General features: G+C 38.1%; 1 protein-coding gene across 3 annotated transcripts in view; it reads right to left on the bottom strand.

Moving 5' to 3' along the window:
* Nucleotides 1–2830: 2830 nt before the first annotated feature.
* Nucleotides 2831–16137, bottom strand: part of LOC129244908 (uncharacterized) — a 107674-nt gene continuing 94367 nt past the window's right edge. For all 3 annotated transcript variants that reach the window (XM_054882812.1, XM_054882813.1, XM_054882815.1), the window contains 2 exons: nucleotides 4468–4592; nucleotides 2831–4366 (listed from right to left, as the gene is read on the bottom strand). In XM_054882812.1, the coding sequence (XP_054738787.1) occupies nucleotides 4235–4366; nucleotides 4468–4592 (257 nt within the window). In that variant the 3' untranslated portion in view covers nucleotides 2831–4234. The remainder of the gene's footprint in view (nucleotides 4367–4467; nucleotides 4593–16137) is intronic.

Here is a 16137-nt window from a genome sequence, read left to right as displayed (position 1 = left end):
TCACAGTCTTCAAAGCGGATATCCAACAACACACAACTGGTTTCAGCAAACAGGAAACTGTCCTAAAAATGTGTTTGAAGCGCAAAGTCATCTATCCAAAACTTTTTACTTCATCTAATATATTTTTTTCATGCTCACTTAGAATTTTGATGCTGATCACAATTTGTGGACTTAGCGGATCTTTGGAGCTGTTTGAAATGGGCATCAGCCGTATTTATATCGTCCCCTTAGTATTAAAATAGCCTATAAATTTTTTGATGTTTTGAGAAAATGAATTTCAAACTCTTTGTCGAAAGTAGCTCTCACTCAAATCTCGTTATGTCTGTAAATATTTATTATTTTTTGACTGACGTTTTGACCCACTTTGTGGAACTAGAATTTGACAAAATTTTTACCACATATAAAATCGACGATGGAGAATCCAAAAATTAAGAAAAAAAATAATAGCCTATGAGCACATAGGCTATTGTTATACTAAGGGGACGATATAAAATATCCAATTTGCTTGAAAACATTTTACATATTTTTAGAGAGACTTCAGATCAGAATGGTAGAAATGTCTAAAAACGATAATTCAGAAGTAGTATAAAATTTTTTATTTCGCGGTTTATGGGGAAAATATTTATGGTTATCACATATCATAAGTACATATCTATTGTTGTTGTTGTTGTAGCAGTACCTTTGCCCTGTCAGTGTAGCGTAATCACCGGCCGTCTTCGTCTAGCTCACCTAACGGTAAGCCCAGGAAACTAGTTGTTTCGAAGGGTTTGGTCCAGAGGGAGAGGGGTGTTCGATGAGTGGGTTTAATGGGGCATGTGAAAAGGTGGTTAGTGTCGTGCGGGGTGCCTTCACATGCTGGACATATGTTTAGTATGTCGGGGTCGATTCTGGATAAGTAGGAGTTTAACCTGCTACAGTATCCAGAACATAATTGTGCCAAGGTTACGCGGGACTCCTCGGGAGTGTGATCGTAACTCGGGGATGAGAGACGCGTGGTGTTGTCTGCGTTGGTCTTGCTGTGCGTTCCGCAAAAGTTGTTGTGGCCTGACGTTGACGGACGGCCGCGCCACAGGGGGCGGTTGCGGGTGCAGAGCTCTGCAGTAGGGGGCAACGAAGTCGCGTGTCCTCCGAAAGTGGCACCAGCCATTGCAAGAATTGCACTGGACTGTTGTCAGGTTCCGAGGGACCCTGGTCTGACACACGGAGCAGACGGTGCGGGGGACCAAGAGCTGCTGGTTTGTCCCCGCACTGGGATAGGAGCAGGAGGATTGTCGGTCATTGAGGGAGTTGTGTTGTGCCTGAGGACTCCTTACCGTTGAGGTATTGTTGGTGGCGGCAGTTTGAAGTGCCATTGAGGGCCGCCTGATGGCGGGAGCTACATGTGGCTACATACCTTGTGGACCACTCCCTATGAGTCTTAAGGCCTGAACAGGTCTTAAGATGGCACCACACGTTGCACACTTATTGCACCTAACCGAAGTGGAGTTCGGGTCGAGCCGTTTGTGGCAGATGCAGCAGTAAAATACCTCTGGTCCAGGGTTGGGTACGACGCCAGCCCTGAAGAGAAGTATTTGGAGCAAACGTGCTGCAAGGGATTGCTCCTGTGACGAGACATTGGGATACGGTGCACTAGACAGGGCTAGTTTACTGGGGCGGCAGCCCTTGGTCGGGAAAAACCCGAGTCATTCGGGTAACGTAGAACCGGCTGCCATGGCAATGAATATATCTATTGTATTATTATTTGTTTATTTTTGTAGTTGGAAATTTTGCGAAGTGGATATCATCATCCCATTGGTGATCTTTTCATACTTACTTACATATTAGGTAATTAAAAAAATTCTTTTTTTTTCATTTTTAGTTACTTTATTTGAATTTATTTAATATTCGCACATAGAGAGATGGGTTAGTAAAGTATGTATATTTATTTATATATTTATGTGTGTTTTTTTTTTTCTAATTTAAATTACAACTTTCAACAATCAATTAAATTTCTCGCTAATTTTTGTTTGTTAATCTATCAGTCAGTTAATTAAAATTTAATTGTAAATAAATACATTCGATAGTATATTTGATCATATGTGTATGTATGTGTGTATGTATGAATGTTTATATGCATGTACGTATGTACCTCCATACGCATATCATTATATATGTATGTATATATGTAGGTATAATAGCATCAATAAAAATTTAACTGTGACATTTAATAATAATAATAATAATAATAATATAAATGATAATAATAATGACAAGTAATAAATTAATTTATTTAATTATGGACTACAGATTTCATAAAAGTACTAATTCGTTTATGCTAATGTAATACATATGAATGCATCTACATATGTGACTGCATGCATATGTGTGTGTGCTAATCGAAATACATATGTATGTATTTTATATTTTAAAAGCCTCTTAAGTTATGTTTTTACTATTTAATTTTATTATTATGATTATGTGTATCTACGTATGTGTGTAACGCCGGCCTCACTTGAATAGTGCACTCTGCATGCTCTCGTTCTGAATGCCAATAACTCTAAACTATGTACTTACTGCATAACAGTTTAATTTTAAGCCCTGCTTTGTGTGTTTATACTCAGCTTTTCAACACAAATTTTTGTTTTGTTTTGATAAAAATAAAAGTTGTAATGGGTCGGGGAAAATCATTGATAGAGACCGCCGCATTTTTGTCAAATGAGTGAAAATATGAAAAAAGTGACACTACAAACGACCTTCACATTTTTTGACATGGCATTTCAATAGTTTTTTTCATTTTATTTTATTTCAATCGTGCTCATATTTTTACTACCCGTATTGCAAAATTGGTCATCATATCCAGCGGATTTAAATATTATTGAAAACGTTTGGGGAAGGTTAGCCCGATAAGTTTATGGATCGGGACAGCAATACTCGATCACACCCGATCTTATCGAGGCCATCAAACAAGCCTGGACTACCAGGTCCGCTGAGCTAAATATTCCAGTTGTACGACTCGACCTCATTCAGGATATGCAAAGTTATGGCCAACAAAAGAGGCTCCACCCACTATTAATATTATATAGTATAATATATGTAACGTAATACAGGTAACAGTAAAAAAATATATATTTTCCAAGTCGTTCCTTTTAATAAAGAAATTTTTGAGGGGGTGTGCGCAAAATTCAGGATACATTTTTTTAGTTTATATCGAAGAATATTTATAAAAACTTGCCGTAAAGGCATTGATTTTTTTCTTTCTGCGCTTTAAGCCCTCTAATTCAGACGATTTGAAAATTAAAAAAAAAAATTGCTGGATATACTATTCAAGTGGCGCGGAGTGTAAGTAGAATGCCTATATTAAGGCGTTTGCTTGGCATATGTTATATGCATGTATGTATGTATGTGTGTAAGTATTTGAAATCGTTAACATTTACGAGTCGATTTAAATAGCTAAATTGGCTATCTTATAAATGTAATTACAGCATCGATAAGTATTTTCGTATGTATGTATGTATACAAATAATAAATTAAGTGGTTTACTACTTGCTAAAAGAATTAATCAATGATGATGTATGTATGTATAAATATCTTTGGAAGCATCTAAGGACTAATATTGAAAACAAACAAATTAACTGGCACAAAAAGGTTATAGGGAACTTACATAGCTTGGTTCGTTTTTTTTTTTGACTGTGAACAAACAATATATACACACATATTTATAAATAATAGGTGCCTTCGTTTCGCCACTTCTCTGCTCGCTAGCTCTGGGCTCTGCTCACTTGACGAAAATTTTGCTTATGAAAGCAAAAACACAGTTATCGAGCAAGATTCGCCACTAGCGAGTACGGTTACATCTCACAAAACTGGTATAACTCACTATTTTCACAAACAAATGCAATTTTTGGCAGCTCTTCCAGCGCTACCAAGCAATGTTTATACCAATTGCTTCACCTATTCGCCACTTGCTAGCGCTCGGCGAAACGAAGAGGCCTAATAGATAATCAAAAGTTACAGTTCTTTTTTTTGTTTTTTTAAAATACCAGCCAATAATAATCGCTTCATATAAGGAGTTAATTTCTTTTAATTTGCTCTGTGGAAGACTAACTAAGGTTGTCAGAGTGTTTTTGGGAATTCACGTTTACATACGTATGTATACATATAAACATATGTACATATATATATATATGTATTTTTCTAAGGACCTGTTCTTTAAAGATTATATTTATTTATTTAATTTTCTTCTTTTCATTTTGTTTTAATGACATTCTCCTGGCGATTTAACGTCGATCAGAAAGCCAGTGTTGCAGGAATCTCGCCGCAATTCACACCATGAATTATATGTTCGATTGTTCACACCACAAATTTTGCCCTCTTCAAAACGTAGAGACTGAAAAATATGGAAGCAGAAAAAAAGATAAACAACAATGAATGAAAAGTAAAACAAAAACACGATCTAGTTAAAAATTAGTCGATTTGCATTTCACTCACCGATGGTCGTCGTTTCCTTGCGCATTTATAACTACAGGACACACAGCGCGGCTCGTGAGTTAGTAAATCTACCAGACAGGTGTGCTTGTGGCCACAGTTTATTTCGCCGCAAGTGGGACGATCAGCTGGAAAAAGTTGCAACAGTAGAAATAGTAAGTAAAAATATAAATCAATCGCCATACCACATTTTAACCAATTTTGTTTAGTTTTTGAATGCCCATTGTTTTTTATAAAAGTACCTATAGTTCATTGTTTATCAAAAACCATTTAATGGAATTTTCAGCTTTTATGCCAAATAAAAAAAAAAACCACAATCTTTTCATCCGCGAATCTTCTATAATCTATAAAAAATTGGATCAGAAGTGCCAAATTTTCTAAGCTGGGTCTCGGATGATTCAGTCATTTAGTCTTCTTGAAGGCGATTAGGTTACTCTTGATGACGACTTATCCCTCTACGGGAAATTTCTTTCTTTTTTATTAAGGAATATACCCACGACTAAAGACTGGCCCAGAATGTTTACTGCTTGGATGTTTTTTCATATATAAATTTATATATATATATATATATATATAATTGGCGCGTACACCCTATTTGGGTGTTTAGCCGAGCTTCTCCTCCTATTTGTGGTGTGCGTCTTGATGTTGTTCTACAAATGGAGGGACCTACAGTTTTAAGCCGACTCCGAACGACAGATATTTTTATGAGTAGCTTTTTCTTGGCAGAAATACACTCGGAGGTTTACCATTCCCTGCCGAGAGGCGACCGCTATTAGAAAAATGTTTTTCTTAATTTTGGTGTTTCACCGAGATTCGAACCTACGTTCTCTCTGTGAATTCCGAATGGTAGTCAAGCACCAACCCATTCGGCTACGGCGGCCGGATGTTTTTTCATAGCCTTTTCAAAATCCGCAAACAACAATATAATAGGAATCTTCGGTAGGTAGGCGGCCGCGGTAACCGAAGAGACTTATGGATGACTACCATTAGTCAAAATTCAAACATCCCCGTCATGCTTCAATTTTCTCTATTATATTAGAAAAACGTCAAGGTGTATCGTTTAGATAACCTCCGTGCTTTTCTTTGGCATCTTAGACTGCACAAACCAGTTTCCTAATAATACTGACACAAAAAAACAATAACTAGGTACCGACAATGGATTCTGATAGAGAGGACAACGAAAAAAGTATATGTATATCTAACCCCCAATAATTATGTTTGAATTTTATTTCGGAGTGTGTCAAAATGTTCACTCTTCTCCACATTCTTACGGTAAATCGGCATGGGAATCTATGTTCTCCTCAGTTTTGATACGCAATGTGATCAGAAGGGAAATTTTTTATGCAACATTATTACCCTCTGACTCCTCAATAAATTGGACTTTTTTGACATATGGGGAATGACAAAAGAATACTTATAACAGAGTAATATAATGCTTCAAAATACATACAAAAATAATTTACCATAAAATTCTACTATAAGTCTTTTATCAAACTAAAACTCAAGAGTATGGTAATTATTTTGCCCGCAATCCCTTGCTGTAGACTTACGAATGATTGCAGTATCAGACCATTTCTGTTTTAAAAGTAGCGTTGCGCCGCGCAAAATCTTGTGAGAAATAAAAAAATCATTCGTTTTTTATCATTTAAGCAAAAAGTCAATCTCACTGAAGAGCGAATATTTTTTTCCGGAAAGCAGTGCAACTATGAATTACGGAAAACAAGGAAGTTCTATATGACAGAATAGAACACGAGCATAATTGTAACAGCCTTAAAATAATCAACAATAAACCGCGGTCCCGTTTGCCTCCCGACTCTTTGTTACAGTTTTTACAGCCATTGCAAATATTTTCTTGCATGTGTTACATTGAACTCCGTGCAATCCGTGCAATTTGCAAGGGTTTAGTAAGACATAAAGAATCACCCTACAATTTAGTAAAGTTTATTGAAATTAAAATGTAAAATTCATTATTTATTATTCTTTATATCTAATTCAAAGCAAATTCTAAGAAATGTTTATTTTTTTACTTAAATTGTCTGTGTCAGTTACATGGCTATGGCGCCATGAGAGTCCGTTTTCGTTATTCTAATAGAGTTGATTTATGTTGACATTACAAAAAATTGCCGTACGCCCTGCGAAAAAGTTTCCTATTTTATGCGAGAATAGAAAATAAAAATTTAAAACTTCCATGAATTATAAATAGAACGATTTATTCTACTATTTAGGCGAACTTGTACACAGATACACAAAAATCAGCTGAACAACACTCGCCCTAAATTTTGTAGAGGGTAAAAAATTACGCACATTCGCCTGGCCAGAGTAAAACATTTGAAATAGGAATACGAAAATTTGACACCTCTGGCTCAGTGCAGAATATGCAACATTATTGTTTCTACGATCAACCTGAGAAATTTTTTTTTCCTAGCAACATTTACCTGCTAACAATAATCGAAAATAGAGCGTCAAAATTTAAAATGGTGCATTCAGCTAGAATCCGTTAATAAGTTTTTTTTCAGAAAAATATGCTCCAAAAAATATGAAAACACTTTTTTTCAGCAGACAAATAAAAATCTTAAATTTATTCGTTTAAGCCAATCACTCTCTCTCTCTCTCTCCATCTCTCTCTTTCTTAATAGTACAACGTTAACGTATACTTTTGTCGCCAAAGTCATTAAGAAGTTGGTCAGCTTATCTGAAAAACCAGTTGACGACCTTCATAAGGTGATAGCCACATACTCAGGAAGCTAAGTAGAGTGCAGACGTATTAAATTTTATTAACAGAATTTTAATTTCTGTTTATTGAAATGGCAAATAAAGTAAAGCGACGTTGCTAGACAAGTAAAACGCGAATGTATTCACATGCAAGCAGAACACATTTACACATACAGATATAATAAATAGGGACATACTCGTAGGATAAATTCCTTGGATTAAAGCTTGCAGCTTTCTATAGGCGTTAACTGGGGCTTAGTCATTTTGTAGTTCAACTTGACATGATTATGACTTTTGTGGTTGAAGCAAAAAATGTTCGGCGGAAAAAGGAAATGGCATGCATACATTCTGTCAAAAAAGTACCGAGAATTGTTCAATAGAACGCAAAATAATTGTTTAATCACCAAAATTTATTTTGTCGCTTTCAAAATAGGCGACGATTAGTTCAGTCATCAAAGCACCTTTTAAACGCGTTTGAAGAGATCTTCTTTAGCTCCTTCAGCGAATTCTCCTTAATGGCTTCTATAGACTCAAAGCGGTGTCCGCGGAGTGGCAATTTAAGTTTTGGAAAAGGAAAAAGTCACAGGGGGCTAAATCCGGCGAAACCGGTGGTTTTCCGATGATATTTGTCGAGTTTTTGGTCAAAAAAGTGTTCACAATATGAGCCTTGTGAGACGGTGCGTTTTCATGGTGCAAGATCCATGAGTTTTCCTTCCACATTCCATTTCTGCCGTTTCCTACGCACATTTTCTCTCAAACATCACATAACTTCCAAATAATATTCTTTATTTACTGTAGAACCATTTGGAACGAATTCCAACACCATGATAGTCAAAGAAAACGAATAGCATGATTTTCACTTCTGACCGACTTTGATGTGGTTTTTTGGTTTTCGGCTCATGTGGATAGCGCCATTCAGCCGCCTGTTGACTGGTTTGTATGTCAAACTCATATACCTACATCTCATCATTTGTTATGATGCGCTGGATAAACGTTGAATTCACTTGCTCAAGCATGTCTCCAGCCCCCTTCTTCCGATGAATTTTTTGAAAGAAATTCAACTCTCTTGGAACGAGTCGAGCAGCCACGCGGCGATCCCCAATTGATAAAGTACAATGTTGAGTTTTCGTGAGGCACGCTAAGGTAACGCGCTACCTCCCTCAAACTTAAATGATGGTTTTCCAGCACAATTTTCTTGACTTTGTCGACTTTTTCATCCGTTGAAGACGTTGAGGCGACCAGATCGGGGCAAATCTTTCACGACTTCTCGGCCCTCTGCAAAAGTCGTATACGACTCGTAGACTCGTGTTTTTGATAAAGCACACTCGGCATTGGCTTTCTGCAACATTTTCAACGATTCGGCACACGAAATTCCGTTCAAAACACAGAATTTAAGACAAATTCTTTGTTCGATATTTTTATCAATAGTGAAAATCGCTGAGCACACCTGCGGTTGACTGATATAATTAAATGCCAAAAACAAGCTAATTGACGGATCATGATCAAACTCTGCAACACTATACGGGACAGTTATACCAACATTCCAGCAAAAAAAATTTAGACATACATATGTGTAACGCGCCCTTTTTAAATGAAGAAATAACCATATTTTTTTGACAGAAATATGTATTAATTGTATAGAATGTTTCCCTTAATGGGTTTTTCGTTGGTCCTTATTTCTTTCGAAATGAGGAAGTAGCTGACGGAATTTTTGTTTCCAAAAAATAATCAGCTAAACATCGACTACATTTAGTTCCAACAAAGACGGCCCAACTTACCATAATCGATTGATTGCAATTGCCACCATTGACGGCATACGGCCAGAATTGTTGGAAAAGGTAGTCAAAAATTGAGCTGATCGAATGGACCATATAGCTCGTAGCCGCGGCGGACAATATATGCCTGACATCATATTCAAAAAATAAATGCCATGCAATTATCCACCAGATTATATTAAAAAAAATTCATTCCAGCATATTTCTGTTTTGTATTATCATTTTAAGTTCTCAAGCTGCTAAGAAAACATCCGGCACTTATATTTAGATACATATACACTCCGTTAAATAACTATAGAACTATAACATTTTGACGCGTTTTGACAATTTTTTTTTTTATTTAATATAATAAAAATATACTTCATTTCTAAAGTTTACAATTTTGTGCAAAATTTTTTCAAAAATTTCGCATTTTTTAATCAGAATCTTAAAAAAATTTAGACTTTGCAGATTTACACCCTATTGAATTTTGATATAATAAAGAGGCTTCAAGTGACTCAGAAATTCTGTTGCTTTTTGATAATTTTTTACGCTGGCGGTCTTTTGCATTTTCTCCATATAACGAATTTTTTATGTGGTGAAAATTATAATGGAATCTTTCAGCAACTTCAAACTTGCACTAAAATTGAATAAGCTATACAACTGCATACCAAACATCTTTCTAAAACTTCGTGGAAAGAATTAAAAATAAGAAGTCATGCTGTGACAGTGGTTTACAATATTCTTCGAACTTACCTCGAAAAATTTAGTATAGCAACACTTGAAATGCGACTCCTAAAGCGCAGTGGAGTTAGTTAAGCCACATGAATAAGTTAAAAGAACAGCAGTTCAACGAAAAGGTCACGAAACCTGCTCCCATAGGTGCCAAGGCTCCCGAGAAGACTACCTACAGAACACCATTCGCTCTGGTGGCAGCTGAATACGAGTTAAGCTATTTTTGATTGAGCTGTGGAAATTTCCGGAAGCAGTGTATCGAAAGTTTCATAGATATTCAGACCAGTTACGGTAGGGACATTAAAAACTGAGCCATTCTTCATTTACTTTGCAACTTTCTCAGTTATTTTCGTTTTTCAACTCCTTCATTCGCCTGGGTTGTTGTTTATGTGTCTGGCACATTTCAACTTTACGCGAAACTTAAGGAGTGTGTTGTACGAGTATCTACGATGACTACAACAATAATAGCAACAACAATGACTACGTGGACTACAATGGGCATATGGCGCGAGCGCACTCACGCGCATGCGTTCTGCAGACACTGGTGGAAAAAATTACCTGTCGAATGGTAAAGTTCGGTGACTGTCCATAGGACAACAGATGCAGCACAATGCAGACGTAAAATTTAAAAACCGCTGTCGAGGTTGTTTTTCACTGTCTGGCATGTTAGGATCCTGTACGCGTGGGGTGAGTGGGACAAGGCAGCTGTTGGTAAGTGAAGAATTCGCCGCAAGTAGAGTGCGATTGTATCACCGCAATGCACCGGCCATATATTATGCATGCAGCGAGTCTTTTCGATTCAAAGGCTAAGAGAGGTAACGGAGCGAAGTTGGTATACGCGTGCTCATGCGCAACACAGTAGCCGTGTGGACATGCAGCAAAGAAATGCAAAACATTGAAAATGGGCGTTTGCAGACGAGACTGCAACAGCGATTACCGCGATTACGACTGTGGCTGTGGTTGTGGCTGCAGCTGGGATTATGGTTATGGCTGTGACCGCGACGAATGGACAATCGGTCGAACGGTGGACGGACGGCGCTGAATGCGAAATGCGCGACGGCAATGAATGTGTCTGCGGAGTGGGCATGCAACCGGTCGTCTGGCCAGCGATGGATCACAGAGCGACTGCACAGCTTGGTAATGTCGCTGCAGTTGTTTACGCGTTGCAACAGCGGCAACGATGTGGTAATAACCATTGCATACATGCGCGTATTCACAACACATTTGTACACACCACACAGTCGTACCTACGTTTATACAATGTTGCAGACTCGATCACCTTTGGGCCAGACATTATTTTGACGGGAAAATGTGTTGTTCGCATTAAGGTGCAACATTTCGCAAATGAGCTCACGACGCCGTCACTTGGTTACCTTCACGAAAGGCCGATATACACACACACACATGGGCACATTTCTCAACAAACACATGCACATATGCATCTTTAAGTGTATGTATGTCTGCTTATGGTATGCTACGCAACCTTGCCAGACAGCCTCAGACGGACAGAAACAGAGACCAAAAGGCAAACAGACCGACCGACGGCCTAGCGTACATGTCCATGGGAAAAACAATTTGAATGCTTGAGGTTTATTAATTTTCATTATTATTTGTGTTGTTGCAGCTGCACGCAGACATACAATAAGGTTACCCGTGTTGTTGCACTGCTTATAGACGTTATTTTTTACTTAAGTAAAAATTCTTGAAAGCTTTGAATTTGCCCTCAGCGTGTTAAAATGGAAATTGCGTTGGTCAATTTGGCGTTTTTTTCTCTTTTCACTTGGCTTGGTTGGCAACATTGTATACTTAATGTTGCAATCGTGTCTGAGTACCCTATGTTTTGTCCATAATCATAACAGCTACTGTTATTTATGATGGATTCTCTTTTCGCGTAATTATGCGCTGCAGATATCTACGCTGATAAGTCTATAAAGTAATTTTCTTATAAATACCTGCGTACATATGTATGTTTATTTATATGCTATTATATTAAAACTTTTACAAGCATTAAATTGCCTCAGATGCCCAAGTCATGTACGAGTTCATGACGATCTTCATAATATTTAATTCTTAACGAGCACAAATTCTGTGAATGCAGTCGCACTACCGTAATTAATTGTACTTTTAGCGTATTGACATTTCTTCAGGAGTTCACCAGGGCAGCCACCTTTGACCGATTCAGGATATACAACTTCTGCACTTATACCGTATACTGAATGTGGTCCGATCGCCTGAAGCCCCCTAAAAATGGAGACTGTAATGCCACATGCTTAAACTTAAATACTTCCACCTGAGGTGAAACCACTTCATCTCTTTAATAAACGATGAAATATTATGAATGGTTAGATTCCAAGCCTGCCAGATATCTAAAGAAATAAGAATTTAGACAGTGATTTCGCGTTTTGGTAAGAACAGAAGTGATGTTGAGGGATCTATGTAGTTCTGTGTTCACATCTTCTAGGTCCGACATGTCTAGTTAATCCATAAGTGAGTTTCTTGGTCTATCTGCTATTGAATTGCGTGATGTACTACTGTCGGCAAAAAGTAAAGTGAATTTGGTTGTAAAATGAAAAATCTTTATTTATTCTTGTAAATCAATTTCATCCCCTTCAAAATAATCCTCTCTCGATGAAATACACTTATGCCAACGATTTTTCCAATCCCCGAAACATGCCAAATAGTCCATTTCCGGTAGAGCCATCAGCACCTTCTTCGATTCAGCTTTTATCTCCTCAATCGACTCGAAACGCGTTCCCCGAAGTGGTCTCTTGAGTTTTGGGAATAGCCAGAAGTCACACGGAGCCAAATCAGGCGAATTCGGTGGTTGCGGAACGATATGCGTGGAATTTTTGGCGAAATGGTCACGAAGAACGAGTGCAGTGTGAGACGGTGCATTATCGTGATGTTGGCCCATAATTCTGGTCTTTTTAGACGAATTGCTTCACGTAAACGGCGCATAACGCTCAAATAATATTCCTTATTATTAGTTTGCCCAGGTGGAAGGAATTCATAGTGCACCACACCACGCAAATCGAAAAAAACTGTCATCGTGACCTTTATTTTTGAACGACTTTGACGTGCTCTTTTCGGTCTGGCCTCGCCTTTATCACGATATTCGCTTGATTGGTCGGTTGTTTCAGGGTTGTAAGCATAAATCCAAGTCTCATCTCCCGTAATGATGCATTTGAGGTTGTCCTAATAGTCTGAAAGCATTGTTTCACACACATCAATGCGACGACTTTTTTCCAAGAAATTGAGAGTTTTCGGTACCAAACGAGATTTGACTTTTCGTAGGCCCAAATGGTCTTTCAAAATGGTTTTCACCCATCCTTCTGATATTCCGATCATATCAGTAAGGTCTTTAACAGTCAACCGATTTTGGAGCACTAACTCCTTCACTTTATTGACGTGTTGGTCATCTGTTGACGTCGATGGTCGTCCGGAGCGCTCCAAGTCATCAACACGTTCTCGACCCTCTTTGAAGTCTTTGTACCACTTATAAAAATTTTTCTGCGACATGGTCAAATCACCAAATGCCTTCTGCAACATGTTAAACGTTTCCGCAGCCGAAATTTCATTCCGCAAACAAAATTTGATGGCACTTCTCTGCTCAATCAAATCAGTCATTGTAAAAATCGAAAAATGCACTCTTGGTCGTTTGGTAAACACACGCGTAAATATAATACAGATAATGACATTCACATGAAAGTTGGCCCAGATGTTATTAACAGATCTGCCAGCTCATGAAAAAAATAACTAGAGCGAAATTTTAATCCCGCGAAGTTTGACAAATAAATTCACCTTACTTATTGCCCACAGTAGTAGACCGATCTGATCACAGTTATTTGGGTAAATAGTGAAGGCAAGTAGTTCTCAGAACTCACCGGAATGCTCGTTATTCTTGTTGAGTTTTTCCTAGTAGGTTTTGGGAAATTCTTCCGCTACACACTCGCTGATGTATTGTTAAAGGGAATTTTTTGGATACTCTGTGTGAATTAATGCAGGGTTACCAAAACGTAGTTGTTAAAGGGGATGTAGAATGCGTTTTATCGGTGAGTGCTCTCAAGAAGGAAATACCCCGAGCTCAATTCCTCAATAAGGGGCACTCCATTGGTGATTTCTGGCAGGGTGAAGTACCCAGGACTAGTGATTGGCAGAAAGATAACGTAGAAGAGGATAAGGAACAAATCAGATATGGGGCCGATTATGTTGTATGCAGTTTCCGTCGGTTAAGAAGCTGGACAAGGGCCAAAGCGGAGAGCTTCAAGCCACTTTTACTCTAGTGCTTAACGCGATGCTAAAACTGGGCATCGCATGCAAAGATTCCGCAATCAAACTGTGAGAGTCTAAGGCTATAAGCTTGACCTCAGTTACGGGCATTTCGGTATCTTCAGATGCTCTCAGTTCATCGTAGTGATAACTTATCAATGCACACACTCGCCCGGTTCGAGCAGGATATTTTTCATTAAAGGCCTCGTTAACTTTTGCACGGATGATTCAAAGTTGGTGAAGGAGTATCCTGCGAGGAGCTTCCTATCAAACTCAAGTTAGACCACTGCAGTCTGGTTCAAGTGGAAGTAGCCGCCACCAAGTAAGTAGCCGTCTTGATCACCTGTGGTTTACTCCTGGAAAGAAGGGCTTCGCTCCAACTCAGGGAGCGTTGAGAAAGTACAACAACTTACAAGGTTGCGATATCCTTCTGACCACGTGTAGACTGCTACGCTTGCGGGTACAGTAGGCCCATGAGGTGGTTAACACAACCGGTTTTTGTCTTTTAATTGCCACTTGAGCTGTTTTGGGTAGGTTTATAATTATTAGTTATTACCGTTATTTTCTTTATTGGTCTGCATTGATAATGTTCATTTTACATTTAAAATGTGTTTTCGTATAGGGACTGGTCGAAGTTGACGGACTGCGACGGCCATGTTATTTTGGCGGGGTATATCAAATATGTTTATATTCAGTCTTTAATACCAAATCATCACCTCAAGTCACACGGATGTGCAAAACGTGCAAATGATACATCTTTATTTTCAAAATAAATTGCGGTTGAAATGAAAACTGAAATATCATATTTAGCGTTGAGGCTCACTTTAAAAACACGAGGTGGTAATGCATCCACCAGAAATTGCTGTTTGGTGCAGTTTCTGATCTGGCGTCTATATTAATTCATATTGCTTTGAAAACAGCCTTGGTGAGGCCATCTAAGAACGATAGATTACCAGGTTTGGCCTTCGGCTTGGGTGAAAATTAAAATTGTGAGAGTAACTCCGACTGCTCGCTGATTTCACACACTCGTCCAATCAGTCGTTGTTCAGACGGCAACGAAGCATTATGAGCGTAGACTGTGTTGATTATTCTCGTATATCACCAACATGATCTCAGTTATTTCGTAAACAAACTGCTTTTATGACCACGGATACGTCAGCGAATCACCCAGGAGACGGTTAACGGTATGATATTGGCCACAGCTTCTGAATTAGTTTCACTATCAGACCATCAACGTGAACGGTGGGAGCAACAGGTGAATGATAACTATTTTTTTTTTATTTTTTCAAACTGAAAGATGTGCACTTACAATGCAACGCCTCTATGTGCCACACATAGTAAACCCCACGTTGAGTATTCTGCTTGAATGATTTGAGGGTAATACCATTTCCCGCGGAGATGACGTGAATTAGCATCGTTCGATTTAAAACTTTAAGACGTTTTCTTGTCGAGTTTTCCACTAATAACACGCAATCAATCCCCCTACAGTCAAAATAATCCAAATTCAGATGGGTATATGCAGCAGAGTCATTGAAAATTGGATTTGTCGCATCCGTACCACTGTTCGAAGTCGGGACGGAAATTTGCATATTCCATACTTCCCTAATTGCACATATAAACGGGCCTTCGAAATAAAATAAGATTTTCGTTAATACCTCATGTACAGATTATTTTATTCTATTTCAATATCGATCCGCCCTTATTGAAAAATCCTTTACTTGCGTTCTGTTTCAGCTTAGTATGAACTAGTCTACTTTATTTGAGCCCATTAAACTCCCACGTAATTTCTAGCAAACCCAGTTCGCCACTTCGCTTTCTTATTATGGGATCTCGAAAGTAGGCGGAGACAATTTCAATCAGTAAGTTGACATCAGATATTTATCTTTAGATAATATGCAGTGCAGTTAATTACAAATAATGTTGAAGAATTTGCTAGGAATAAATAAAAAATGAAGATTGTATTTCTGTATATCATCTTTGGGCAATCTTGTCACATGCAAATTTACTAATCGCCGCGCTGAATTTCTCAACAATTAATCAAACGTCAATAGAGGCGTGAGCTGCTAGACAGCTGAATGCAGCAACCCACATCCGACAACAACCCGGGACCAGCCATTAAAAATTAATTACACAAATTAAAGTCGCTACGAGTAGGTAAATACAAACGCTACATACATACATACAAACATACGAATATGTGCTA

The sequence above is a fragment of the Anastrepha obliqua genome, chromosome 4, assembly GCF_027943255.1.
Source record: "Anastrepha obliqua isolate idAnaObli1 chromosome 4, idAnaObli1_1.0, whole genome shotgun sequence".
NCBI lineage: Eukaryota > Metazoa > Arthropoda > Insecta > Diptera > Tephritidae > Anastrepha > Anastrepha obliqua.
The sequence above is the reverse complement of the archived record's forward strand: the minus strand, read 5'-3'. Positions and strand labels throughout refer to the sequence as shown.